This window comes from Azolla caroliniana, unplaced genomic scaffold (assembly GCF_043228905.1).
Source record: "Azolla caroliniana isolate FFs.n. ecotype wild unplaced genomic scaffold, voAzoCaro1.0.p SCAF_10, whole genome shotgun sequence".
In the NCBI taxonomy this organism is placed as follows: domain Eukaryota; kingdom Viridiplantae; phylum Streptophyta; class Polypodiopsida; order Salviniales; family Salviniaceae; genus Azolla; species Azolla caroliniana.
The window spans coordinates 21,303,303-21,329,311 of record NW_028230445.1 but is presented as its reverse complement, the minus strand read 5'-3'; the positions used below and the strand labels follow the sequence as shown (position 1 = coordinate 21,329,311).

The 26,009-nt window shown below is 37.7% G+C and overlaps 4 protein-coding genes and 1 non-coding gene across 7 annotated transcripts; 2 read left to right on the top strand and 3 right to left on the bottom strand.

Annotated features, from left to right (window-relative positions):
* Nucleotides 1-1,224: 1,224 nt before the first annotated feature.
* Nucleotides 1,225-9,159, top strand: LOC147859560 (uncharacterized). 3 transcript variants are annotated; one of them, XM_087325866.1, is made up of 22 exons: nt 1,225-1,371; nt 1,538-1,661; nt 2,373-2,537; nt 2,777-2,851; nt 2,939-3,010; nt 3,689-3,760; nt 3,853-3,924; nt 4,020-4,091; nt 4,453-4,524; nt 4,639-4,710; nt 4,823-4,888; nt 4,968-5,024; nt 5,119-5,228; nt 5,336-5,413; nt 5,498-5,644; nt 6,896-7,170; nt 7,320-7,371; nt 7,463-7,554; nt 7,659-7,804; nt 7,968-8,112; nt 8,181-8,327; nt 8,728-9,159. In XM_087325866.1, the coding sequence occupies exons 1-22, from the start codon at nt 1,296-1,298 to the stop codon at nt 8,857-8,859; spliced, it is 2,319 nt and encodes a 772-aa protein (XP_087181992.1). In that variant the 5' UTR covers nt 1,225-1,295; the 3' UTR covers nt 8,860-9,159. The 3 variants fall into 3 exon arrangements, with proteins under 3 accessions (XP_087181992.1, XP_087181990.1, XP_087181991.1); XM_087325864.1 differs by lacking the exon at nt 8,728-9,159 and having other exon boundaries at nt 8,181-8,686; XM_087325865.1 differs by lacking the exon at nt 8,728-9,159 and having other exon boundaries at nt 5,498-5,623; nt 8,181-8,685.
* Nucleotides 9,160-10,077: 918 nt separating this feature from the next.
* On the bottom strand, nt 10,078-11,860 carry LOC147859559 (BTB/POZ domain-containing protein At4g01160-like). Its single transcript, XM_087326030.1, has 3 exons — nt 11,582-11,860; nt 11,354-11,491; nt 10,078-11,262 (listed from the first exon to the last, which is right to left on the bottom strand). Exons 1-3 carry the CDS (start codon nt 11,832-11,834, stop codon nt 10,181-10,183), a joined length of 1,473 nt encoding a protein of 490 aa, XP_087182156.1. The 5' UTR covers nt 11,835-11,860; the 3' UTR covers nt 10,078-10,180.
* Nucleotides 11,861-18,803: 6,943 nt separating this feature from the next.
* LOC147859558 (BTB/POZ domain-containing protein At4g01160-like) lies at nt 18,804-20,584 on the bottom strand. The gene is made up of 3 exons (XM_087326059.1): nt 20,376-20,584; nt 20,149-20,286; nt 18,804-20,043 (listed from the first exon to the last, which is right to left on the bottom strand). Exon 3 carries the CDS (start codon nt 20,021-20,023, stop codon nt 18,872-18,874), a length of 1,152 nt encoding a protein of 383 aa, XP_087182185.1. The 5' UTR covers nt 20,024-20,043; nt 20,149-20,286; nt 20,376-20,584; the 3' UTR covers nt 18,804-18,871.
* A 2,472-nt stretch (nt 20,585-23,056) lies between these two features.
* On the bottom strand, nt 23,057-24,813 carry LOC147859557 (BTB/POZ domain-containing protein At4g01160-like). The gene is made up of 3 exons (XM_087326316.1): nt 24,558-24,813; nt 24,328-24,468; nt 23,057-24,177 (listed from the first exon to the last, which is right to left on the bottom strand). The coding sequence occupies exons 1-3, from the start codon at nt 24,811-24,813 to the stop codon at nt 23,057-23,059; spliced, it is 1,518 nt and encodes a 505-aa protein (XP_087182442.1).
* Nucleotides 24,814-25,398: 585 nt separating this feature from the next.
* On the top strand, nt 25,399-25,472 carry TRNAI-AAU (transfer RNA isoleucine (anticodon AAU)). Its single transcript has one exon. It is a non-coding gene; the product is annotated as a tRNA-Ile (tRNA).
* The last annotated feature ends 537 nt before the right edge of the window (nt 25,473-26,009 follow it).

Below are 26,009 nucleotides of genomic sequence, written 5' to 3'. Positions count from 1 at the left end.
GGAATAATGGACTTAGTCCAATAGTAAAGAACCATTCGCCTTATACATGCTTTAGGCCATCCATGATGTATCACATAAGTTTGCATACATCCTTCGAAAAGTTTACCATATCCAAAGCTTGCTAGGTAAATGGGTGGATAGTATGATTAATTTGGTTTAGAAAGACTAAATGTATTGATGGCAAAGGACTATTCACATGCAATGTGTATGAATGTGCAAGCTACAATTCATAAACAAGACGAATGGTAATTCATAGAGAATAATACAATTTAGATAATACTTCAACTATTCGTTACAAGAAGAAAATGGACAATAATTAGCCAACAAACATTTTTTGTCATCTTATTTCTCACGATGATTTCTTTTCTCGGAAGTTCATAACTCATAATTGAAGGGTTGTCTGATGGTTAAAGGAACCTCATAAGGCGTATGTCACTGATTCAAATTGTAATTTGTTCATTTTTAGTTGTTTAATAACATTCCAATGTTCAACAATATACATTCTCTCTCTCTCTCTCTAAGAAGTATTACATGTTAAAGCACAATGATAACTTCGACGATACTAATCATATTAGGAATGGGCACCCCAATGTTTAATGATATACATTCTCTCTCTCTAAGAAGTTTTAAATGAAGGTGAAGTTATACAACATGCCTGTAGTTTTATTGAAAGATAGATTGGAATGAATGGGGTTTACGGTGATGATCAAACTTACGTTACCTTGATTTTATGAGTTTGTTCTATTGTGTCACAAGTGGAAGAGCAATCTAAGTTGATATATATTTATATATATGTCTTTGAGATGTGCCATTGTTGACATTTGATTGAGATTGACTCCTATACATATTGAACCTTCCATTGCAAGGTAGATAATTTTCTCTTTTTTGTTTGATTATGGTTGACAAAAAAAAGTGAAGAAACATAAAATATTATCTCACTTTTTTCATAACCTTGCAATGTATCTCTTTTTTCTTGAAAGTAGGTAATGACTTTTCCATAAAAGCTTTCGACAAGGAAAGATCATATAATTTCCAAGAAATGGCATTCAAAACCATATATTTCCCATTGTTTTCATTATGTAAAAGTAGTATATACATTTATAAATTTCCATCGTGATACAGAAAAGAAAGAATGTAATGGTCAAATGACTAGCTCTACACAAAATTGCAACAAAGCTCGAAGAGCAAAACATATACATACATGATACATGCATACAGAAGATAATCTTCTCCCTGTTAAGCACCACACACACACACTCTCTCTCTCTCTCAAAACTTCCAACTTTGATTCGGCCATGGCTGCTCTTCTCTTCCTCCTCTCAGTCTTTTTAGCTTCCATATACCCCCTCTCTTGCACTACTCTCTCTGATGGTATGGATTTGGCAGTTCCTCCTCTCTTGTTAATGCCCGTCTCTTATTTATTACCTTTTTGGATCTTCATTTTTTTTTTGTTTGTTGAATTTGATCGCTTTGCTCTTCATTTCTTTTTTTCTTAAGAAAAAGGAATCACTAACTATCTCTGTCCTTTTCTTCGCAGGAAATTCATTGCTCGCAGCTAAGACGGCGTGGGGGCTTGACTACTCATCTTGGCAAGAGAATACTGATCCTTGCAATGGTTGGGAGGGGATTAAATGTGATGCCGATAACAGAGTAACATATCTGTATTCTCTCTCGCTCAGTGTCTCTGGGTAATTTTATTATATGGGACAACACTACTGCTACGAAATCTCATCATCCCCCACAAACTTATGACAGATGCACCATCTATAGTTTCAAAATCTCTCATGATCACATCTGAAACCCATCTCCATGAAATTAGCACCAAAACATTAGAATCACTTGATATATGTCTACAAATATATCAATTATGACACAATGTTGAGAGAGATGTTACATGTATAGCTACGATATATCATGCTCACTACCAAATATATGCTAAGAGACACTTATCAATAGTTACAAAACTCCACTAATTAGTAATCACTATACAAACAATATGATAGATAACTTACAAACTTTCACGATTAATCTCTACTTAAACAACATGAAAATTGCCCCATCTTTTGTGCAAAATTCTGAAAGTGAAGGAAAGAGAAAAGATGATCATTAGAAATATGTTGGATATGGAACAACACCAGGTGACAAGAAAACACTCATTGTTATGACAAAATGTGCAAAGACTTCTTCTGAATTCTCATCTCTGTGCTTGACTCTCAAGACATTATAGTCATTCCAATGATCAACATGATTGTGATTGTGTAATCATCAACCAGTTTTGGAACCTTGGAATAGATCTTGTGTGTGTGATATTATTGCAGTACATGGAATTAATGATAATGACCACATCTTGAATGTTTTGCATGTTAAAACAGGAATTTGTCCAATGCGGGCATTGTTGGGCCAATACCGAGTGAGATTGGGAATCTCCAGCATCTCACTATGTTAGACTTGAGCAATACAAGGGGTTCAACCACGTCAGTCAATCGCATATCCGGGAATCTTTCTGCACTCCGAAGTCTGTCAAACCTCAAAGTTTTGTATGTGCACACAAACCACCACTCTTCCTGTATGAGCTGTTATTCTGACCTCTTTTCAAAACATGAGCCACAAAGGAAATGTGCAAATGTGTACCAAAAGCCGCAAAGGAAAATAATTACACTGCCTAATGCACTGCCATTTGTGTAGCCACACACAATAAAATTTGATGAATTGAAATTATGTGAAGTTTTTTCACTATGTCTGATCTAATTCATTGCACCATTCTCATGTTTTGCAGAAATATAAGCTTTAATAAGTTTTTCTTCGACAGCTTCCCTGCAGAGATTTTCAATCTAACCAATCTCACCACCTTGTAAAGTTTAAAATCTTTAGCCTTTATGTACCTTCGAGTTCTAGATTTTATATGTGCACACATACCAATTCACTGTTTTCGCTGCAGGCAACTGGATAACAATGCGATATCAGGTGCCCTTCCCAAAGAGCTCAGTCAACTCACTATGCTAGAAAAACTGTAAGTGTCATGTGATTTGTGCTAGTTGTTCATCATAGAAAACATGATGGCAAGAAAACCATATTTGGTCTATAGAGCTCAAAATCTGAACTGTATGGAAAAGACAGCTCAGCTATGCATCTCATATCATATTCTTTACCTCTGCCTCAAATGGCTCATTGATAATTTATGCAGTTTCATTAAGGTAATTACATGCATCAGCCAAACCCATTCGTATTAATCCATTGTTCAACAAAACCTCAGTCGAAACCATGTATCGCCACAAGGTCTAAAAGACACCAGTTGACAGGACCATTTGTGTGTTTAAAAAATTCAACCTGCAAGATTCTATGGTTCGAAGTTGCTGCTTATTGAATGCCTATGTTGAAATTGAAGATATTATGTAGTAGATTCAATAAGTACGATCATTTGTGTGTTTAAAAAATTCAACCTGCCAGATTCTATGGTTTGAAGTTCCTGCTTATTGAATGCCTATGTTGAAATTCAAGATATTATGTATAATGTAGTAGATTTAATTTGTCTAAAAATTATAATGCCGAGGATTGAGGATAAAAAGCAAAAGGAAGAAAAAAAGAAAGGACGTTCTATGTGTGAATCAGGGGACATTTATTCCACAAGATCCTGCTATATATGTATAAATGACTTTAATGTGTATTATATGTTTTGTTATTTTTTCAGTTATCTTGGTAACAATAGCCTTACTGGACCAATACCTCCAGAACTTGGTAGACTGGTAAATTTGCAAGAATTGTAAGAACTTGTAAACTTCGAAATACTATTACAAACAGCCCTATGTTTAAGCTTTTGTATGTAGTGTCATTAATAACATCTATTGAAAGCAGAAGTTTATGGAATAATAATCTTCAATCAACGATACCGCCTCAGTTTGGTAACCTTTCCAGATTAAGATATTTGTACGACTTGAAGGCTTTATACTTCTGAATTTCATTCCTACATAGCCATTGATGCTGAAACTTCTGATTTGAACCTTTTCTTTGGCTTGGGACAGAAACCTTCATGACTGTAACCTATATGGAGGCCTTCCTGAGCAGCTTGGAAATCTGAAAGACTTGATAAATATGTGAGTTTTATGCAGGTTGCTTATGTTAGTAGTATCTTTTCTGATTGTAAATTTGATCATTACTTTACACTTTTTTTCGATGCAATTTTGATTACTAACTATTAATGGGAGCTAATGATGGGTTTTTGTAATTACAAGTTCGGTTTTCCTACTTGATGTAACATTAATGCACAGGTTTGGGTTTTATTTTTCATCTTTCATATCAGAGATTGTGAGAGACAAGTGTGCCTTAAAAATGATGTCGATCCATCAACAATGCATGATTCATGACATTAATATATATTCGCATTCCATTAGAACTAAACCATGAAACCATTTGGTCTCTTCATGCAAATATGCTTACAGGTTTTCTTGTCCGCAGATCATTATACAGGAATCAATTTACAGGCATAGTACCTGTGAAATGGAAAAACCTAAAAAACCTTTCAACTTTGTAAAAATCATATTACTTTATGAGATTACTCATTCTTACATAGTCTTAGTATGGATCATTCATTCTCATCTTGGGTCTAATTTTTGTAATTTGTACATGCTAATGCTGGTACAGGTTAGTAAATAATAATTACTTGACAAGAAATTTCCCTATCTGGTTATATGACCTTCCCAATCTGTATAACCTGTAAGAGTTACTTTCTGATCGGTACACTTTGATGGCATCCCATCTTACTTTTACTTTCTGAATTTCTGTGAGATTATGACACGTGAATATTGGAATTTCATGTTTGAGGCAGAAGCATAGCCTATAACTATTTTTATGGAAACCTATCTAATACAACAAGTGGAAAACTAGTGAACTTGTAAGTGAAGTTTCATATTGTCTCATGTTTAACCCTATAGAGTATTTCTTATATTATTTTTACATATACTTTCTGATAGTTCTGTGGCATGCAATTTCTTTTCTGGTCTGGAGCCAACATTTCCATCTGTAACGATGTAAGGCATTCTATTCTAATGTGTCCCTCATATATTTAGCAAAATAATGTCGAAAATCAAGCTTTGATTTTTGGAACTCACATTTTTGTTATAGCTTTAGCGATACAGGAAACTGCTTCATTGGTTCAATTGCAGAGGAGAAGATTAAGTGCTTCCAAACACCTTATTATGACTGCAATAGCTTTCTCAGTGTACAAACTACTGGTACATAAATGCTCTTCCAGTGTCAGGTTTCTAAAAACGTTTTCTGAATACAATCACACACTTCTAATGCATTCTATATAAAATATCATTGTGGTGCTGCTTTCTAGGAAGTTGCCCCGTTTGTCCATCTTTACAAGTGATCATAAACCCCACCACTTGTGAATGTAGTCGGAATGTTGCAACAGGTCTGCCATTTTCTATGGTAAATTAGATGCTGTAATGATTAGGTATATTCTCATGGTTTGATTTTTCTTTGGTTTATATTGAAGGTGGAACAAATTCACATGGTAACCAAAAGATAATAATAGGCTCTATTATTGGTGTGGGTGTATTCATGATCTTGATAGCCACAGTTTGGTGGAAATGGCCTCAATCATATTCACATCCGCATAAAGGTCGGTTAATATCATATAAAGGTTCGTTAAGTCTATAGTTTACAATCTATACACTACTATTGAAGAAAACTTCGTATTTGCAATTGCATGTTGTGTATGAATAGGGCAATAGGTAGAGGGCCAAACACCAGAGTTCAGAAAAATCCCATAATTCCATTCTTGATGACCAGAAGGGTAATATGACATTTTAAAGAGAGCTTAGGGCTATGCTGGCAAATAGCTGGATAGCTTGGGCATTCTGTTCCCTTTAACTGAAGACGCCAACAAATTCATACAGCAGATTAAACTTGGTAAATGGCTGGTGAGCTAGGGGCATAATCTTGTGTTTCCCTAAGAAATAATATGGCATTATGTGTCTGTAAAGGCATAAAGATCAGTAAAATTATGAAGGCTTTTTACGTACCCTTTATAATGTACATGCTATTAATGCATAAAGTATGCACATAGCTTTATATATGTATGTCATGTAAGAAGTTTATTCTTGAATAAGAAACAATGTAGTGACCTGCAGACAATTACCTCTACTTATCATATGAAACAAGCAAGGAAGCGATATAATATTATGCAACTGATGTGAAACTGTAGTTGTTTTATCTTATGCTACTTCAAGTCAGAAATATTTCATGTAAGTTATTGCAATCAACAGTAGATTCAACACTAACTAAAAAAAAGATCATACATGGCATCCACCTACTTAAAAAGATAGTTACAAAAACCAACAAGCAGTCAAGTTCAAGGAACTTTTGACAATGGCTATATTACAGCACAGATTAAATGCTGGAAAAATGAAATCTAACTGCGGACTCTGACAAAGCATATCCATTACTTTTAAGTAACCAAAGAAGAACCAAAAGATGCCACCACGTATGTACGGAGGTGTTTTCAGTGCAGGAACTGAGGAAAACATGGATATTCAAAAAATATTATAAAACTAAAGTTTGCTTTGCAAACCTTCGGTGAAGTTCTGAAAGTAAGTGAGTTAGGGTTTCTGAAATGAGCATTTGTTTGGAAGAAATGATGGAAACCATGGCATACTGTTCATTTCTCATATTTAAGTTCACTAATTTTGTCTTCTATCTATAGTGGGAAATGTACTGACGGTTTAGAAGCTGGCCATTTTTATCCAATTTCTCTCATACATGAAATGACACATTACTGAAATTTGTAACTTGAACATTTGTGGAATCAATAATTAACTAACTAACTAACTAACTAACTATATATATATATATATATCTAAGTCAAGATATTTTTCAACATATCTTTTGCCAGACTTTTGGGAAGGGCCTGAAGGAGTACAACATTTTTCATTGCACGATCTATCAACAGCAACCAATGATTTTGACAGCAGTTATGAGATTGGTTCAGGTGGCTTTGGTAAGGTCTTTGTTGGAGTGGTGAATGGGCGGAGGGTAGCTATTAAACGTGCACATCTGTCTGCCATACAAAGCATTTCAGGATTCCGTAACGAAGTCATGCTTCTTAGTAGACTTCATCATAGACACCTTGTTCATCTCTTGGGATTTTGTGAGGAAGAAGGAATCCAGGTACCTTTCCTTCTTTATATTTGAAAATATCCACACATTTTGATCGTTTTACTTTATTAGCCCATTAAAATTCCACTCTGACTCACATCTCAGCTCTTGACTGCATATTTTTGCTTATACTAAATCCAGCTTCCTATTTTCATCTGCAGATTCTTGTTTATGAATACATGTCAAATGGGAACCTTCATACTATACTATTTAGTGTGTCCCTACCTCGTGCTCATTTTAGATTTTACAAAATAAAAATTGATTCACAGAATTTTCACATGCTCTTTTTATTTTCTTTTTCCAGAAGGTACAAGCACAATTGAGTTGGATTGGTTGAGGAGACTTGACATTGCTATTGGTGTTGCTCAAGGATTGGAGTATCTTCATTCATTTGCTGTAAGTCTGAAACTACCTGCAACGCATAGACATTTGCATTTTCATATATGTGTGTTTATGCCGTAAAAGTTTACAACTAAAATGAAGTGTTTATTATCGTTTAGAATCCACCAGTGATCCACAGGGATGTGAAACCAAGCAATATCCTCTTGGATGATAATCTGGTTGCCAAGCTTGCAGACTTTGGAATCTCTAAAGCTGTTGCCGAATGTGGGACCCAATTTTCTACTAGACCTGCAGGAACAATTGGGTATTGATTCTCTTAAACCGTTGCTTAAATGAGTGTTATTTTGGTGATCTAAATTAAAGATCTACGTGTCTTTTGAAAAATTGAAGCATTTTTCTGCGTAGGAAGTCATTGGCATCCTTGTTTTTGTCTCCTTGTTACTGATGACATGCTATGTTTATTGTAGGTATATAGATCCTCAGTACATATTAAGGGAGAAACTCACAACAGCAAGTGATGTGTATAGTTTTGGAATGGTGTTATTGGAACTTATAACAGGACAGAAAGCCATAGACAACACACGACTAGATGATGATAATCTTGTTGAATCGGTAACTTCTTTAAAGCCACATTTTGTGACCATAATCTTGTGTGAACATTTTTTATAATGGTTTTGCAGACGAAGCTGAGACTTGAAAGTGGGGGTATCGAACACGTTGTTGATTTACGACTTGAAGATAGATATCCTCGAGACGTTTGCTACACTATGGTTAGGTTGGCCCTTGATTGTGCATCTTTTGATTCGGCAAGCCGCCCATCAATGAAGGTATGGTTCAGGAATATGCATATTTGTTGGGGGGTAAATAGAATCACAAGCCATTATATGCTAAATTTCAATGTAAAAAACATTGTCTTTATATACACATCTAAGATACTTAAAAAGTCCCCGCCAATTTTCTCTGCTTATAGATTCACAGAGTTTTTCTTATTAAAATTATTACTTGAAAACATGCAAACCTGATGACTTGGTGGTGTAGTTGCTGAAGCTTTTAGTGGTTTGTTTGATGGTTAAAGATCATGCAACACACTGACAGTTTGTTCCCAAAAACATGGCACAAATTGTTCCTAAGGGTTGAAAACAATACACCATTGTCTTAAGCAATGCTAAAAATGTACACATCATGATCATTGCAAAGAAAGCTTTTTGGTTATGTATCTACATACAGGTAGTTACAGCAATACTCCATACATGTCGGTGGTCTGTTACTCCCCATTTACTTCAGGTTACAGATGATACAACCACAACCTTACTAAGCACTCCTGATGGTTACAGCGATCATCATCATCCACTTGACTGAGCGTCTATACCTCATATATGTGAACTGCCCGAACCAGATTGTGATCAAATCAGCATATCAAACTGTATTTAAAGGACTAGGCAACTTGGGTGTTGGGAAACTTCCTGTGGTGATCCAAGTCTGTTAGATGCGTTTCTTCAGCATTTGGTTTCTTCAGAAGTGCTCTTAATTGCATACATTGAAATCTTCACATACCGAAATTGTTGGAACGTCAAATATAACACATCAAACAAGCTACATATTCTTTCATATTATTCATTTGGCTAATACTAAAAATTCCCGTCATTAAGAGGGTCACATATGATATGCTCATGGTTAGTGGTCATATCAAGTCATATACAATACTCTTAGAGCTAAGTTACATCGAGGAATGTTGTCGAATTGCAATTAAACGTAAGAGTCAAGTAACAATATTTTAGCAAAAAAGTAAAAGAATTTCGAATTAAAGAATGTTTAATGTGCACATCATAGATAGTGTTATAATTTGCATTTCAAGATGAGATAATAAACATTAGTACTAATGGGTCATAAATAACGTTGAAACAACTCAGGTTTTTGGTTAGTCATATACTCAAAAACACAAGCTAACGTCCATAAGCCAACTGATGCCTAGTGTGATAGAAACAAAAAAAAAAGCACAATGTATATAATGCCTCACTGTCTAGGACATCTTATCCAAACAACAATTTGAGCATGTTTCTTAGCTTCACAAAGCTTAAGAGGGCCCCATTCCCAACATATCTTGAACACTTCTTAGAAGTGCCTCATTCACAAAGATAAATGTTTCGGACATCACATCACAGCGTCACTTATATTTCATGGAGAAAGCATCTAGGTTTGCGAAGCATACGTGACACATCACAGTCAAAGCGAGTATACTTATCTTAGTGAGTATACTTATCTTACCTCCCACTTTTGTAGTAATTTCATTTTAGATTTCGGTGATCCGATTCATTTTTAAGTATCTTCCCATACACCCAACAACTTAACTTTAATAAAATAAACATCAATAATCCGTAAACAGGACATGATCATCAATAAGATTCAAAAGTCAAGGTCTTCAACTACAAAATTACTGTAAAACATTCCGTACATATTAACGATCAAAAGGTACAATGTTTTCTACACAACCAACAAAATCTTAGTTGTTAAAAAAGAAGAAGAAGCTAGGACCCAGAGTCAACAAATCGTCAGGGCTCAGAACTCCCTCGTTACAAATTTAATAATTACTGAGGCACCCGTCCATACTAGCAAAATTCATATCTTTCACTACGCTGTTCCAGGTTGGCCAAGTGCAACCCCATAAGCATTAACTTCAAATCTACGCCTTGGCTCGACATTCGAGCACACCTCGGAAAGAACATATATTATATGACAGGCACGAATCAGGGGTAGCAAACCATCCATCATTCCTCATGTTAGCAAAACGCTCACCTTTTTTAGAATGATTTGGCAGCAGAACACACAATGACACTCGAGGTCTATCCTGATCCCCTTCTACTGAACACGGGAAACTGACATAATCTAGCATTAAAAAAATATGCATATTGTACGGTCGCTTTATTTTCCATTGCATTATGTATGGACCCATACAGAACCTTTCGGAGTAACGACATTCTCCGGATGGCAGCTTATCCAACTCACTAGCTGAAACGCTGAAGAAAGTAATACCATGATCATAAGGAAGACTCATGCGTATAAAAGTTACTGGCACTGGATGATAGGAACGCTTCCTCAGCCTCATGGACGCTTCACAATCTCTAGATTCTTCTGAGGCATTCCCTACAATTTCAATTCGGCATGCACGATAGAGCAGAGCTTCCATGATCAATGGTCGCAACGGGTGGTCCACTTGTGTACCATCAAACTTCTTCAGGTATCTTTGGAGACAAAACCATTCCATCAATGGCCAACGAATGAGTTTACCAAACTCAAACCATACGCGATTTCTCTCATGTTTATCGTCATTACAACTCTTATAATTCGCAGACACCCACATGTCCAGCATCTCAAAGGCCTTTTCTTCAAATGAGATTTGCAGACAGTCTGAGCTCAGTAGGATGCCAAGCACATACGGTGATAATTTTGTCCATTGGTCATTCTTGGCCGAATCCCAACAAGAAGAGTGTGTCCTCCGAAAGTAATTGCACAAAAATGAAGAGGCCAAAGAAAATAACGCCTTCACCTCGTCAGACTCCTGCTGTATGTTACAGGATTCTAGAATTTGAACACTAATCTCGAACGTCATGCTTAATTTCTGCATCATTCTACTACATATGTCCATACATGTATGCACCAAAAACCGATTTGCCATCTGAAACACGGAAACTAACTCGGCGACAGTATTAGCTTTCACTTGACCGCAGTACAGCGACTTAATCACGACGAGAAATGTCACAACTTCTGCATCATCAATTTAAAAAGGTAGTTAATACGAAGTTCGCACACTCCATGAACTTCTATTCGTGATTGCCAAAGAGATCCGTAATGTAACCTTGAGGCGCGAGGGAGATAACCACCGGCGATCTATCCGACAGGTTCCTCTCGTCCAAAATGCCTCTGAAATACAGTGAACTCTGACCTAAAACCAGAGAGCTCAAATGCAGGATAACGTCACCGACGTGATCTGAATCTGCTAAATAGGAGTCCGTACTTAGAAGAGCAATATCAGCAGACAGAAATTGCACAGGCCATGGGAGTTGCTTCGTTTACAGGGTATTACCTCCGGATTCAGATTTCCTAGCGGTCGTACTTCCCGAAGAATCGTTGTTATGTAGGCCATGAATAACGGCTGAAGAATAAACATCATGTACGCCATTAATCCCGACAGGAGGAGGAGAAGAGGAGGAGGAGGAGACGATTAACCGGAGCTGTAGATCGGCATATCGTGGATCGTTGAATCCAAAGCTGGCTTCTGCTTCCTCTGCCTCCGCGCTTTCTTTAGTGGATTCCTTCAATTCTTTGATATCTGCCATGGGATGGCCGGATGATGGTGAGATTCCGCGACAGAGAAGGTGTGCACATAACATACACAGGGAGGGAGATGGAACTCCGTCGTGATATTAATATACTGTTGTTGTTAGATCATGATGGATCGTTATCGTTAATAGTTAAAGTTATATGCACGCAGCGAGAAGTAGGCCAAGCAGCGGGGCGGCGCCATTCCCATCATCTCCATCATCTCATTTATAATTACAATCCATACGAAAAGCATCATTAGACATACATATGGGCCATTACACACACATACACACCTCCATACATTATTACATACAAACATTACATACACCTACATACGTACATACATACATTAGACCGCCGATTTTCAAGTAGACTTTGAGGAGATCCTCAACATCAAATAGAAGATCCACTCTAGTGTTCTGTGTTTTCTAGTTTTTCTTCGTCCAATCTATATACTTTTTGCTTGAACTTCATTTCATGTAGTACATACTGTCTTTGTCTTCAGTAATGCGTGGAGTGCAACAATGAGATCATTAGCATGTTTTTTGCTAGTAGTGTGTTTCTCGTCGTGCACCAAGATGTGTTTTAAATGCAGAACCACATGTTATCACATAAACAGCGCATGTGTACTGCTCGAGCATGAATGAAAGAGGACAAGATGTCATGGGAGAGGTGCTAGATACCTTCGTGAAACTCCGTTCGCAGATTACCTTCGTGGAGTTCCCTTTTTGTGGAAAATTCTGTGGAAAATATTAAGCAAAAATAATAATATATATATATACATATGTTCTTGGTGGTCTATAAAAAGGCACCAACCAATATGTTCTTGGTGGTCTATAAAAAGGCACCAACCAACGTTGTAACTATTAGGGCGTTATATTAATAGAATACGTTCTCTCTCTCTCTTCTCTCTTTCTCTTCTTTCCAAACATGGTATCAGAGCCAAACGACCGAATAGCCTATGCCTTTCTAAAATTACAAAACACGTGCCCTTACCATACTTTAATGCCCATACAAAAAAATTAATTATATTCATAGTGTTCAAGATCGTCAAATAACGAACGACAATTTTGTGTTTGCCGTGCGCTGATCTGGACAGCCCTTTGCAATAATGGTGAAATCTATGTCGTCGTCGCAACTCAATATGCAAAAATTCACGATCGATAAATTATTGGACACAAATTATCGAATTTGGAAGGCAAGATTAGAATTACTTTTTAAATATAATAAAGTATGAGACATAATTTCTGCATTGTCGACAAAACTTGAAAAAGGCAAAGAACTTGAAGAATATAAAGAAAAAGACTTGTGTGCAAGAATGGAAATTCTAATGCACGTAAATGATGGCACCGGAGAAACATTGCGAAAAATGGAGACGGCTCATGAAATGTGGAAGCACTTACAAACTATCTACGAGCCGAAAACGATGCCAACAAGCGCATACACTTCAAGCGCTTGTTAATTACAAAATGAATGACGAACAACCGGTTGGTGAATTTCTATTAATATGGCAAAAGAAATTAGATGATGTGTTAACTTCGGGATTAGAAATCCATGATAAATTACAAAAGATTCTCCTTCTTGGTGCTCTTCCTCACTCGTGGTCCACTTTTAGAACCACCCAAAACTCTATAAATTGTCTGACGCTAATTGATCTCCTTGCAAACATTAGCTCGACACTGGTGCTACTAACCACCTAACTAATAGAAAAGATTGGTTATGTAACTATAAGGATGTTGAACATCCTATCATTCTAAGATTTGGAAATAATAGGACTAAACAAGTTATTGGCAAGGGTGATATTACGTTTGAAGTCACAGGAGGAAGACATTTCACAAGAGGAACACGACAATGTAATAATCTTGTCCAAGGTTTGCCAAAAGAACCTTTCAAGCCCATCTCTTTGTGTGAAAGTTGTATCCTTGGGAAAATGCCCCAACAACCATTCCCAAAGCATAGATCTAGAGCCACTATCCCTCTTGCATTAGTACATAGTGATCTATGTGAACCTTTTCTAACCCCTTCTCTTAGTGCAGCCAAATATTTCATTAGCTTTATAGATGACTTTAGTCGATTTACAAGCTTGCATTTTCTCAAGTACAAAAGTCAAGCTTATCAAGCATTCAAAGAATACAAGGCTCGAGTCGAAGTGCAAACATCATCAAAGATTAAAAGTCTTCAAACCGATGGTGGTGGTGACTATATGTCTCATGAATTTCAAAGTTTATATCAAAATGAAGGCATACATCATAGAATATCAACACCACAACAAAATGGTGTATCTGAAAGGAAGAATAGATCACTTCTCAATATGGCTCGAAGTATGTTACAATTTGCTCACTTATCACCTCAATTTGGGGAGGAAGCGGTTGGCACCGCTTGCTATATTCAAAATCGAGGATTTCATAGATCCTTGGGGCTCCAAACCCCTTATGAACTATGATGACATGGTCACAAACCTAACTTAAGTAACCTTCGTATTTTTGGTTGGGATGCTTATGCTTTTGTGCCAAATGTTCAAACAAATAAGCTAGATCCAAGGGCTACAAAATCAACTTTCATCGGATATAGAGAAGCTTCGAGATACAAGGCCTACAAGCTCTACGATCCACAAAAACGAAGAATATTCTTTAGTTTTAATGTGATATTCCAAGAAAATGGGCCTTCTACAAAGGTTTCTTCTTCACTCTCTTCTAATCTATCTCCCTTATTACCTACCCCTACCCACTTACAACCATCTTCCTCAACCATCTCTAATATTAATAACTCTTATATTGAAGGAGCCAACATTAACTCATCCTCTACTTCCACTATTTGTGTTGCTCTTCCATCTATTCACAAGGCAAAGATCAATCCTACTCAACCAACTAATTATTCTTCTCATCTTCCCTCATTCCAAGCTCTAGATGATTCTTTTCCTCATACTCCTTTAAATACACATTGTTTAACTCCCTCAAATAATATAAATAATGTTATCTTCTCCAATCCCTCTCATAATCCTTCATTCCAAGCGTCATCACCAACTTCTCCACCAAACTCTGCACCTCCAAAGTATAGATCTCTAAGTAGTATTTACGAACAACTTGATCAAATGGAAGCACATTTCGTGGATTTGGACCATGAAGCTTATATACAAGAAGAAGATATTCCAATCCTTAGTGATGACACAAATTTATTGGCCAAAGATGCACTTTCCGGATCGGATTCTATCAAATGGAGAAAAGCTATGGAAGAAGAAATGAAAGCTTTACTTAAAAATGGTACGTGGACCCTCGTTGAGCCTCCAAAAGATCAACAAATACTTGGTTCTAAATGGGTCTTACGCATAAAGCGAGATAATAATGGCAATCCAATTCGCTTCAAGGCTCGTGTAGTTGCTCGAGGATTTTCTCAAGTACCAGGTATTGATTTTCAAGATACATTTAGTCCAACGCTAAAAATATGTGGTTTTCGAATGCTCGTTGCTCTTGTCGCGCAACATGATCTAGAATTGCATCACTTGGATGTACAAACGGCTTTTCTTCATGGAGATTTAGATGAAGTACTTTATCTACAACAACCAGAATTATTTGAAGATCCAAGTCATCCGACACATGTTTGTCGACTTCATAAATCTATTTACGGTCTTAAGCAATCTCCACGCATATGGTATCACAAACTACACTCTTTTCTTATAAAAGTTGGATATCATCGTCTAAACAATGAGCCAAATATCTATGTTAGAAAAGCCAAATCCAATTTTGTTATCATAGGTGTCTATGTTGATGATTTGCCCTTGAAGATCCAAGTCATCCGACACATGTTTGTCGACTTCATAAATCTATTTACGGTCTTAAGCAATCTCCACGCATATGGTATCACAAACTACACTCTTTTCTTATAAAAGTTGGATATCATCGTCTAAACAATGAGCCAAATATCTATGTTAGAAAAGCCAAATCCAATTTTATTATCATAGGTGTCTATGTTGATGATTTGCCCTTGAAGATCCAAGTCATCCGACACATGTTTGTCGACTTCATAAATCTATTTACGGTCTTAAGCAATCTCCACGCATATGGTATCACAAACTACACTCTTTTCTTATAAAAGTTGGATATCATCGTCTAAACAATGAGCCAAATATCTATGTTAGAAAAGCCAAATCCAATTTTGTTATCATAGGTGTCTATGTTGATGGTTTGCCCTTGAAGATCCAAGTCAGCCGACACATGTTTGTCGACTTCATAAATCTATTTACGGTCTTAAGCAATCTCCACGCATATGGTATCACAAACTACACTCTTTTCTTATAAAAGTTGGATATCATCATCTAAACAATGAGCCAAATATCTATGTTAGAAAAGCCAAATCCAATTTTGTTATCATAGGTGTCTATGTTGATGATTTACCCTTGATCTCTAACTCTAAATCTTATCTAAGTATTGCAAAGAAGGAACTTGCATATGTCTTTCCTATTACCGATTTAGGCCCTATGACCCATTTTCTAGGCATCAAAGTAATTCAAAATAGAACAAATCATACTATCTCATTATCACAATCAAATTATATTAATTCTATCCTCCAAAGATTTGATATGCTTCATAGTAAGCCTATTAGTACTCCTCTTACCTCTCCATGTAAACTTTCAAATGATGATTCTCCCAAAAATGAACGAGAAATTTCCGAAATGAAGGATGTACCCTATAAACAAATCCTTGGGTGTATAAGATATCTAGTAAGTTGCACACGTCCCGATATTTGTTTTGCCGCCGGTTTTCTTTCTCGTTTCATGGCTAATCCCGGACCAAAGCATTGGATCGCGCTCAAAAGATTACTACTCTACTTGAAGCATACTCAACATTATGCGTTGACTTACTACGCCACACAATCTGAGTCAACCACCCTTGTGCAAGGATGGACAAATCCCTCTAGCCAACTAATTGGTTGGTCAGACTCGGATTGGGGGGAGATGTGGACGATCGCAAGTCAACAGGTGGATATGTTTACACACTAGCTGGCGTTGCAATTTCGTGGAAGTCGAAGAAACAAACTATCGTAGCATTGTCATCCACCGAAGCTGAATATGTTGCCGCGGCTTTAGCTACTAAAGAAGGCATAAGGATTAAAGCTATGCTCGAAGAATTTAAACAATTTACTATTCCAACAATGACTTTGTTTTGCGATAATCAATCTTGCATCAAGTTAGCCAACAATCTGAAGATGAGCGACAATATATGTCATGTGGACTTAAAACATCATTTTCTTCGCGATCTCATTGAAACAAAAAAGATAGAGTTAAAGTTTGCTCCCACTCATCAAGTGGGCTGATTTTCTAACGAAACCTCTTCAACATTCTAAGCACATTATTTGTTGCAAGCAATTTGGATTAATTGATGTAATTAAAGATAAAGATGAAAATATTAAGCAAAAATAATAATAATATATATATACATATAAATAGTTAGTACTTCTTATGAATACGGTTTATAAAAAGGCACCAACTAACAGTTGTAACTATTAGGGCATTATATTAATAGAATACGTTCTCGTTCTCTCTTTTATCGTAATTGCCCTACCCTAGAGGTTAGTTGTTAGCACTATAAGCATTGCGTTGTGGGTTCAAAACCTAACTTCCGCACCTCTCTGTTATATACTTCTTATATATCTTTTAATTCACTAGATGCCACTGTGGAATGTAGGGGTTGAACCCATGACCACCTAGTCTCCATTGGGCAACCTTACCAACTAAGCTACATCCATCTGGGCAACTCTCTCTCTCTCTCTCTCTCTCTCTCTCTCTCCTTTCTATCACTCTTTCTCTTCTTTCCCAACAAATTCTTGGGCGAAACCTTTGTGGAATGGCCTCGTGGAAAGACTTCATGGAGTGCTATCCTAGAGAAATCCCTTTGAAAGGCTTCATGGATTAACGACCTCATGGAAAGGCCTTCATGGAGTGCTATCCTAGAAAACTCCCTTTGAAAGGATTCATGGATTAACGACCTCATGGAAAGGCCTTCGTAGATAGTTTTCCTAGAAAAGGGGATGTGGAAATGCCCCATGGAAAGCCTTCATAGATAGTTTTCCTTCAAAAGCGTCATGGAAAGCTCCCAAGGAAAACCTTTGTGGACTAAACGCCGCATGGAAAACCTCCATAAAAAGTCATCTTCGAAAGGTTCCCAGATTACCTTCGTGCAATGTCACCTCTTTCGTGTCTCCCAATGCACGATCAACAATTGTCGAGGCACTCGGGTGTTATTCGTAGAATGATGGGTTCATGAGGAGTATTCAATTCCTGGAATGAACAAGCATTTTAGGATTTTCCTCATGGAATATCTAAGCGCTCATGGATTCGACTTGTGAAATGACCTGCCTTTCTAGGGATTTCTTAGTTGTCTACCCCAAGCACTCAAGGAGAAACTTGCTCTCCCAATAACTACGACTAGAGCTAATGATCCATTGCTTCATACAACAATTTATGTGCATCAATACCAAACCACAAATCTTGTTTATCATCATTCAGCATTGATTGATTGTTACAATCTACTTTGTTTGACATTGTTATTTTACTCATATCAAGAAATTATTCAATATTTATGAATTACAAATTCATCATTAGCATATTTTTTGCCATCGTTCACAAAATATGTGGAGGGACACTAACACTCATTTACGTTGTAAATTCATCACCAATTGTTATTACACCATAGTGAATAAGGATTAGCACCAATGGGATCCTTCATTTTTATGGTAAGATGTGTATGGTAAGATGTGTATGGTAAGATCAATACTGGTCCACTTTCATCATTTTTACTACGTTATTACCCACGGGCTACAGATGTGATTGCATGTCATCAACAAACTATTTAAGCGTGACAAGGGGGAAGTAGGAACGTATATGAAACGTTTAACACATGTGTCCAAGCATATGTATAATTCATCCGAAATTGCATGGTGTCCAATTTAAACAACTGATTGACGTAAAACGTTCATTTAACACACATCTAAGGAGTTTTACTGTTTATAATTCTGTAGAACCAGGAGATTTAGAAGAAGAAACTAGCCCCATGGACTACATGATTTCAGTCACCTCCACAAGCTCGGCACGAAACGAAACTACATCATTCGGCGCATCAATATCAATAGCAAACCATCCATCAGTACTCTGTGAAGCTTCCACATACATCTTGAAGCTCGCATTCCAGACATGCAATGTCACACGAGGCCCTTCTTCTTCTTCTTCTTCTTCTTCTTCTTCTTCTTCCTCTTCTCCTTCCTCTTCCTCTTCTTCTTCTGGGAACATGTTCAAATAATCCACTGCCAATAAAATGTACCTAGCGTTTTGCGTATCCTGTTGTCTGCGCCAACGGCGTCTTTGGCCCTTGTTAGTTATCCACCACCCAGAGTCACTTGAATTTGATGGCCTCATCTTCCACTGCATGCCATGAGCACCCACGCAGAACCTCTCCGAATAACGAAACTCTCCACACGGCAGCTTATCCAACTCGCTCACCGAAACGCTGAAAAACGTAACGGCATGATCATAAGGAAGTTCCATTTGAATGAACATCACAGGCACCGGCTGATTCAATCTTCCCGCCATTCCACATTCTTCTAGGGCTTTCCCTGGGTCTTCTATCCGGGATGCTCGATACAGCAGAGCTTCTACAATCAGAGGTCGCAACGGATGGTCAGCTTCTTTACTGTCAAACTTCTTCAGGTATTTCTTAAGACAGAAACATTCCATTAATGGCCAGCGAATGAATTGACCAAACTCCAACAGCAGGCGATTTCTCTCATTATTATCGACATCATCACAGCTCTTACAATTGGCAGCAATCCAGATCTCCAGCTTCTCAAAGGCGTTTTCTTCGTATGAGATATGGAGACAATCCGAGGCCAGTAAGTGGCGAAGCACATGTGGTGATAAAGTTTTCCACTGTCTAATCTTGGCAGAATTCCACGAAGAAGTGTTTGTACACGGAAAATGACTGCACAAAAATGCAGACGCCAAAGACAGTAACTCCTTCACCTCCTCAGACTGCTGCGACTTCTCACAAGCATCTAGGATTTGGACACTAATTTCGAACGTTAATTCTTGCATCAGTTTACAACACAGTCTCAAACATGGTCGAACATCAAAACGATTTGCCAGACGAAGCAATGCCATCAAGTCGGCGGTTGTATTTGCTTTCAATTGACTGAAGTACAGAGACTTAATCATGACGATAAATGTCGCTACTTCTGCATTAGCAAATTAAAAACATGATTAATGCATAGTTCGCACAGTCCAGGAGTAAAGAAATCACTTCTCCTAGTCGTGAAGCAGGAAGCGATACATGATATAACATTGAGCAGGGAGGAAGATGGCCACCTCCGAAGAATCTGAGATGCTCCTTCCGTCCAAAATGTTTCGGAAATACCGCGAACTCTTACCTAAAACGAGGGAGCTCACATGCAGGATGGTGTCATCGCCCTGACCTGAGCCTGTTAAGCGATGGAGCACGTACTCAGAGCGAATTGAACAGTAAGTCATTACACAATTCAAGATGAATCCCTCGTTTACAGAAGATTACCTCCGCTTTCCGATATTTCAGAGGTCGCAGTCGCTGGAGAAACATGGTCGCAGACGATCAACCGCAGTTGCAGATCGGCATATTTTGGGTCGTTGAATCCAAATATCCCTTTTTCTTTCACAAGAACGTTCTTAACCTCATTCTTCTCTGCAAATTGCTTCGCTTTATCCACTTCTAATGCCATAGGATGGATGGATGTATGGACGGATGGTAAGCTTCTCCACAATCGAAGGAGATGGCCGATCTAAGATCTGTAATGCCGGTTATTGAGTTTTATACATCATCATCGTCATCATGGAGGGTAGTTCGCGGTAGAGTAGGGCAGGCAGCAAGCTATATATCCCTAGGATTAGAGTGTGGCAATGATGAGGAGTGGTGCTGCATGGAGATGGCCTCCCCCTATCGCCATCCTCCATGTCTCATCATCAGTAGTACAAAAAGAGAAGCCATTTATCCATACATACATACATACATTTTGGAACAGAGAGCATCGTGCATGCATACATACATGCACTCATCCGATGGAACTACTACTGCACATCTTTGGGGGCTATGCGTGCATAACGTCTTTGTAGCTTTAGTTAGAGAGACTAGTGCTACTACACCGAGCCCAGCCTTACATTATACACAAGACATGTTCACATATTTTAGGTACGTCACACAAGAGTGGCACATAATGGAAGAGGAATGGGTACTTTGTGGCCTAACAATCTCGTCAATGCATAACTATTCTCTCATTTATTGCCTCAATTTACTTGCCCATGTTATTTTGAAGCCCATAATATATAGCCATTACCTCTCATTAGTGGTTACCCCGGAAATATTAGAGAATATAAGAGAGTTTACGAGCAAATCATGTGACGGATGTGAGTTTTGTAAAACACTCCGTATATTTTCTCGCTAACGTAAAATGATCTGCAACATATTCCGAGATGTAGGCACAATTGGTTAAAGTCCTTTCAAAAAGTTTTGTGTGTCTTATTTCAATTGTTGCTCTCATTAATCTACTTTATAATGAAATCCGCAAAAGCGGAAGACTACACACATGCATTAACTGACTACTATCTTTGATCGAAAATCGATGCTTGCTCGTTGCAATGGGCCTAGAACATTTTTACATGGCGTGAATGGATTAGATGAAACCCTAAGTAATGATTATCATAAAAAGAGATTGCATGCCTTTCTACCTATGCGTCAATTTTTCAATTATATGGTCACATACTCAGGCTCTCTATTAGAACAATATCCTCTTCGGGAGAAACAAGAACACTTCTCCCTTTATGCGAGCTTCAAGCAAGCACTAAAGAGTAAGGAAAAAGAAAAATGGGTAGCTACCATCGAAAAGCGATCCAAAGAACCACACGTGGACAATAGTACCTCGGGCCTTGTCACTCCAATGTCATCAGTTGTAAGTGGCTTTTCATGAAGAAACATGATGCATTAGGTACTCCGATGAGGTTCAATGTATGATTAGGGAGTCTCACAAATACTAGGTCTGGACTACCGTTTTGAAAATCACTACACTTCGATTACTTCTTGCAATTATAGCATCTTTAAATCTTGAACTTTAACATTTTGATGTTGAAACAACGTTTTTACATGGTGATTTACAAGAACCTATATATATGGAACCCCAAACTCTAGACAATATGATAGATCCTAATTATGTGTGTAAACTCAACAAACCCATATATGGCCTAAAACAAACCCGTAGACAAATGGTATGCCAAGTTCTCCTATCAACCAAACTTCAAGAACTTTAATCGAAACCTAATCTATATAAAAAGAAAACAGAAAAGGAGACCTACTGTTAAGAGTATTTGTGGATGACCTACCTATTGATGGTCATCATAAGACTTGGTGATGGAAATAATTGTGGAGTTACAACATTTTCTTTCTTGGGATTCATGTAAAAAGGAATCAAAGTTTGGTACCATGCAAGTGCTCTTTATCTACCTTTGGCTATATATTTCTATCTATAAGTGCTCATGATAGACATTGCTCTAACCTTGAACACAAAGACTTGGTGTAGAGATTTTGTCGCACATTCTGTTCCATGTTTCACCTAAAAATATTAGTGGTCAGACTACATGTGTCAAGGATCAAGTGTCCTGGATGTTGTTAGTTGTTTTAAATTGTCTTTTACAATGCATATACTGCAGATATAAACTGTTGATTTTGTAGGCCATTAGGAGACAAGATAGAAGGTAAGACACTATCAAGATTGACACAACGATCTCAAGGGAAGTCCAAAAAAATTTGCGAATTTTCAACCTTCACATTTTCTTTTGGTACACAAACTAAACAAACTTTACCCAATTCTAATTGCGCTCTTGAAATTGTCATTTATAGGTAGGTAAAAAGGATTCATGACAAAGTTCTTTGTATTCCACTAGAACCAGGAATGATTTAAAAGCCTAACTAATAATGCCCCAAAAAGATATATTTCGAGCAACAATTCTTCGTCTCCGATCTAATCATTGATGTATATGACACACGTCAAAGGACTCAAAACTATGCGGTTACTATCATCACAAACATATTTGACGCGAACGTTTATGCCAACATCATCAGGTAAGCTTTAATTTGTAACTTCAATTTACATTAAAACATGCACAAGGATTCGACATAAAGTCCCTACAAATTAATGTAGGCATACTGGCCCATTAAGATAAATCATTTCAGTCATAATCCTTGTGACTTACAACAGGAAGCTGAAGCTCAGCGCGAAAAGAAAATATATCAATTCCCGTGCGGATATATGGGCTAGTAGAAAACCATCCATTACTACTCATTGCCATTTTCACGTAGGCCCTAGCATCCCAAAGACACAATGTCACGCACGGCCTACTTCCAGCTTCCTCAGGTGTTAGGGCACTGAAATAGTCTGCTGTCAGTAAAACCGCTTTTCTATAACCGTCCCCACTAGAATAATAGCCATTCCCATAATAATCATCCTCATTAGAATTTGATCGCCTCATCTTCCATTGCAATCCAAATGGACCCATCCAGAACCTCTCCGAATATCGACATTCTCCAGACGCCAGCTTATCTAACTCACTACCTGAAACGCTGAAGAAAACAACACCGTGATCGTACGGAAGAGCCATTCGAATGAACGTCACTGGCACAGGATGATTCGTACGCTTCTTGAACATCTTCGATGAGCAGCTTCTCGACTCTTCCATGTTCGGCCATGGATTCTGGATTCGGTAGAGCAGAGCTTCAATGATCAGAGATCGCAACGGGTGATCAGCTTCAAACATCTTTAGGTATTTTTGAAAACAAAACGATTCCATTGATGACCAGCGAATGAGCTGACCAAACACCGCCCACAGTACACGATTTCTCTCACCATCGCCATCACTGTGATTCTTGCAATTAGCTGAAATCCACATCTCCAGCATCTCAAAAGCCTTCTCTTCGTTAGAGACAAGAAGAGAATCCGAGGCCAACAGCGTCTGAAGCACGTGTGGTGATAATTGTTCCCACTCATTCTGCTTCACTGTATCCCAAACGGAAGAGTGTGCCCACTCGAAATGCAGGAACAAAAACGATGAAGCCAAAGACACTAACTTCTTCGTGTCATCAGACTGCTCAACCATCTTACAAGCGTCTAGAATGCGAACACTGAGTTCGAGCGTCATTGTCAATTCTTGCATCATTTTACTGCATAGGTTGATACATGTGTGCACCATCAAGCGATCTGCGAGCTGAAATACAGACATCAACTCCGCGGTTGTCTTAGATTTCACCTGGCCACAGTAAAGTGACCTAGCCATGACCAGGAATGCAGCTTTTTCTGCATCATAAATTTAACAAAGACAAATTGGCATACACGACGTTCGTAAAGTCGATTGGGAGGAGAAGTAGCTTTTTCTTTTGGCTATCGAATTCAATATGGAGAGAGAGGGGGAGAGAGAGAGAGAGAGAGAGAGATTCATGATAGTACCTTGAGGTGCGAGGTACACCACCATCTGTGAAGGAGCTGAGAGCCTCCTTTCGTTCAAAATCTTCCTAAAATATGGCGAACTCTGCCCTAAGATTAGAGAGCTTACATGCAGAATGGTGCCATCGTCATGATCCGACGAGTCTGTTAAGCGAAGGAGCCCGTAGTCAGACCGAAATTTAGAGTCAGGAATTGCAGGACTAAACACAGATGCTTCCTGTACAAGACATTACCTCCAGGTTCAGAGATCTTGGTGGACATAGTCGCTGAAGAGTCAATGTCGATTAAGCGATCAACAACTATAGGAAGAGGAAGAGGAAGAGAGGAAGGTTGGGAGACGATCATCAGGCGCAACTGTAGATCGGCATATCTCGGATCATTGAATCCGAAGACCTCTTGTTCTGTCACTGGCTTGTCCTTCACCTGAATCTCTTTCACATCTTTGGCTTCCCTTATTTCTGATGCCATGAGATGAGAGTGGATGGACATGGCGAATATCACGTACTTTGTTTAGGTATTTATACATCACCATGAGGAGATATGGGCAAAGGAGATATGAAGGAGATATGGCCCTCGACGTCTCATCATTACAACAGGAAAAGAATAAGAGAGTAAAAGAATGAGAAGCAAAGGAGATATTTGGCAATTATACACAGATAATACATACATTCATTCATTCATTTGTACATGAATGCACGTTCACACATACATACATATGTACATTAGCTCACACTACGTTCATACATACATACATAAATTCATACAGTCGTACTACTATTAGTCTATCTTTTGGGGCCGGGGCGAAATGGTTAAATTAATTAAAAAAATCACATAAACAAAAATGCATTAAATTAGACAACCATTTAAGTTAAATTAATTGAATCAAAAAACAAGAAAAGTTTATTAAACCAATAAGGAATAATAAAAAGTTAAGCAAATAAACCATTTAACTCTTTTGAGAACCAAATCAAACCGTTGAATTATGTTCGAGCCGATAAAACATTGAACCAAGGCTTAACGGTTCAATTCGGCCCATAGCTAAGTGGTTACAATTATCTTATATGATAATAAAAAGGCCCATTAGCTCAGTTGGTTAGAGCGTCGTGCTAATAACGCGAAGGTCGCAGGTTCGAGACCTGCATGGGCCAGTCGTCGCTGTTCTGTCGATTTCTCATATATTATCCGTTTCTTCCTAACTAATGGGAAAGTAGCTTTACTTTGAAAAAAAAGAAAAAAAATCTTATATGATAGTTTTCTAAACCTAACCTTTTGCCTTAAAAGTATCAACTTGCTTTGTAATTCATTTATAATGCATTTGGACTATTATGTTGTGTAAGAAAATCATGTAGTAGATATTCAAACACCCCCATCTCCATGTCAAATAAGGTAGTAGAATGTTCGAGAGCCGTCAATAGATGCCTCGAAACATTGTTTTTCCAATACTGAATTAGTGTTATCTAATATTATGATTTTATGTGAACTTCCATTTCTCGAATTTCCTATGGTCTTAGAGATGTCGCGACAAACAGGCAAAGCTAAACTACAATGCAAAAGTAACAATAGAGGAGCTACGACATATGTAAATATGTCAACGAACATGTTATTGACATTAGCGCTCATGCAAGATTAAGGACAAATGGGTATTGTGAAGGAACAACAATATTGGTTGGTGCATGCTATCAAAG

Coding starts and splice junctions, on each gene's coding strand:
- LOC147859560 (XM_087325864.1), top strand. CDS start 1,296: ATGGCTGCTCTTCTCTTCCTCCTCTCAGTCTTTTTAGCTTCCATATAC. Junction 2,852..2,938: donor CTAACCAATCTCACCACCTT/GTAAAGTTTAAA, acceptor TTTTCGCTGCAG/GCAACTGGATAACAATGCGA. Junction 5,229..5,335: donor TCTCAGTGTACAAACTACTG/GTACATAAATGC, acceptor GCTGCTTTCTAG/GAAGTTGCCCCGTTTGTCCA.
- LOC147859557 (XM_087326316.1), bottom strand. CDS start 24,813: ATGTCCATCCACTCTCATCTCATGGCATCAGAAATAAGGGAAGCCAAA. Junction 24,469..24,557: donor CAAGATCTCTGAACCTGGAG/GTAATGTCTTGT, acceptor TTCGCTTAACAG/ACTCGTCGGATCATGACGAT. Junction 24,178..24,327: donor GGTGTACCTCGCACCTCAAG/GTACTATCATGA, acceptor TTTATGATGCAG/AAAAAGCTGCATTCCTGGTC.
- LOC147859559 (XM_087326030.1), bottom strand. CDS start 11,834: ATGGCAGATATCAAAGAATTGAAGGAATCCACTAAAGAAAGCGCGGAG. Junction 11,492..11,581: donor TAGGAAATCTGAATCCGGAG/GTAATACCCTGT, acceptor CCTATTTAGCAG/ATTCAGATCACGTCGGTGAC. Junction 11,263..11,353: donor TATCTCCCTCGCGCCTCAAG/GTTACATTACGG, acceptor TTGATGATGCAG/AAGTTGTGACATTTCTCGTC.
- LOC147859558 (XM_087326059.1), bottom strand. CDS start 20,023: ATGATTAAGTCTCTGTACTTCAGTCAATTGAAAGCAAATACAACCGCC.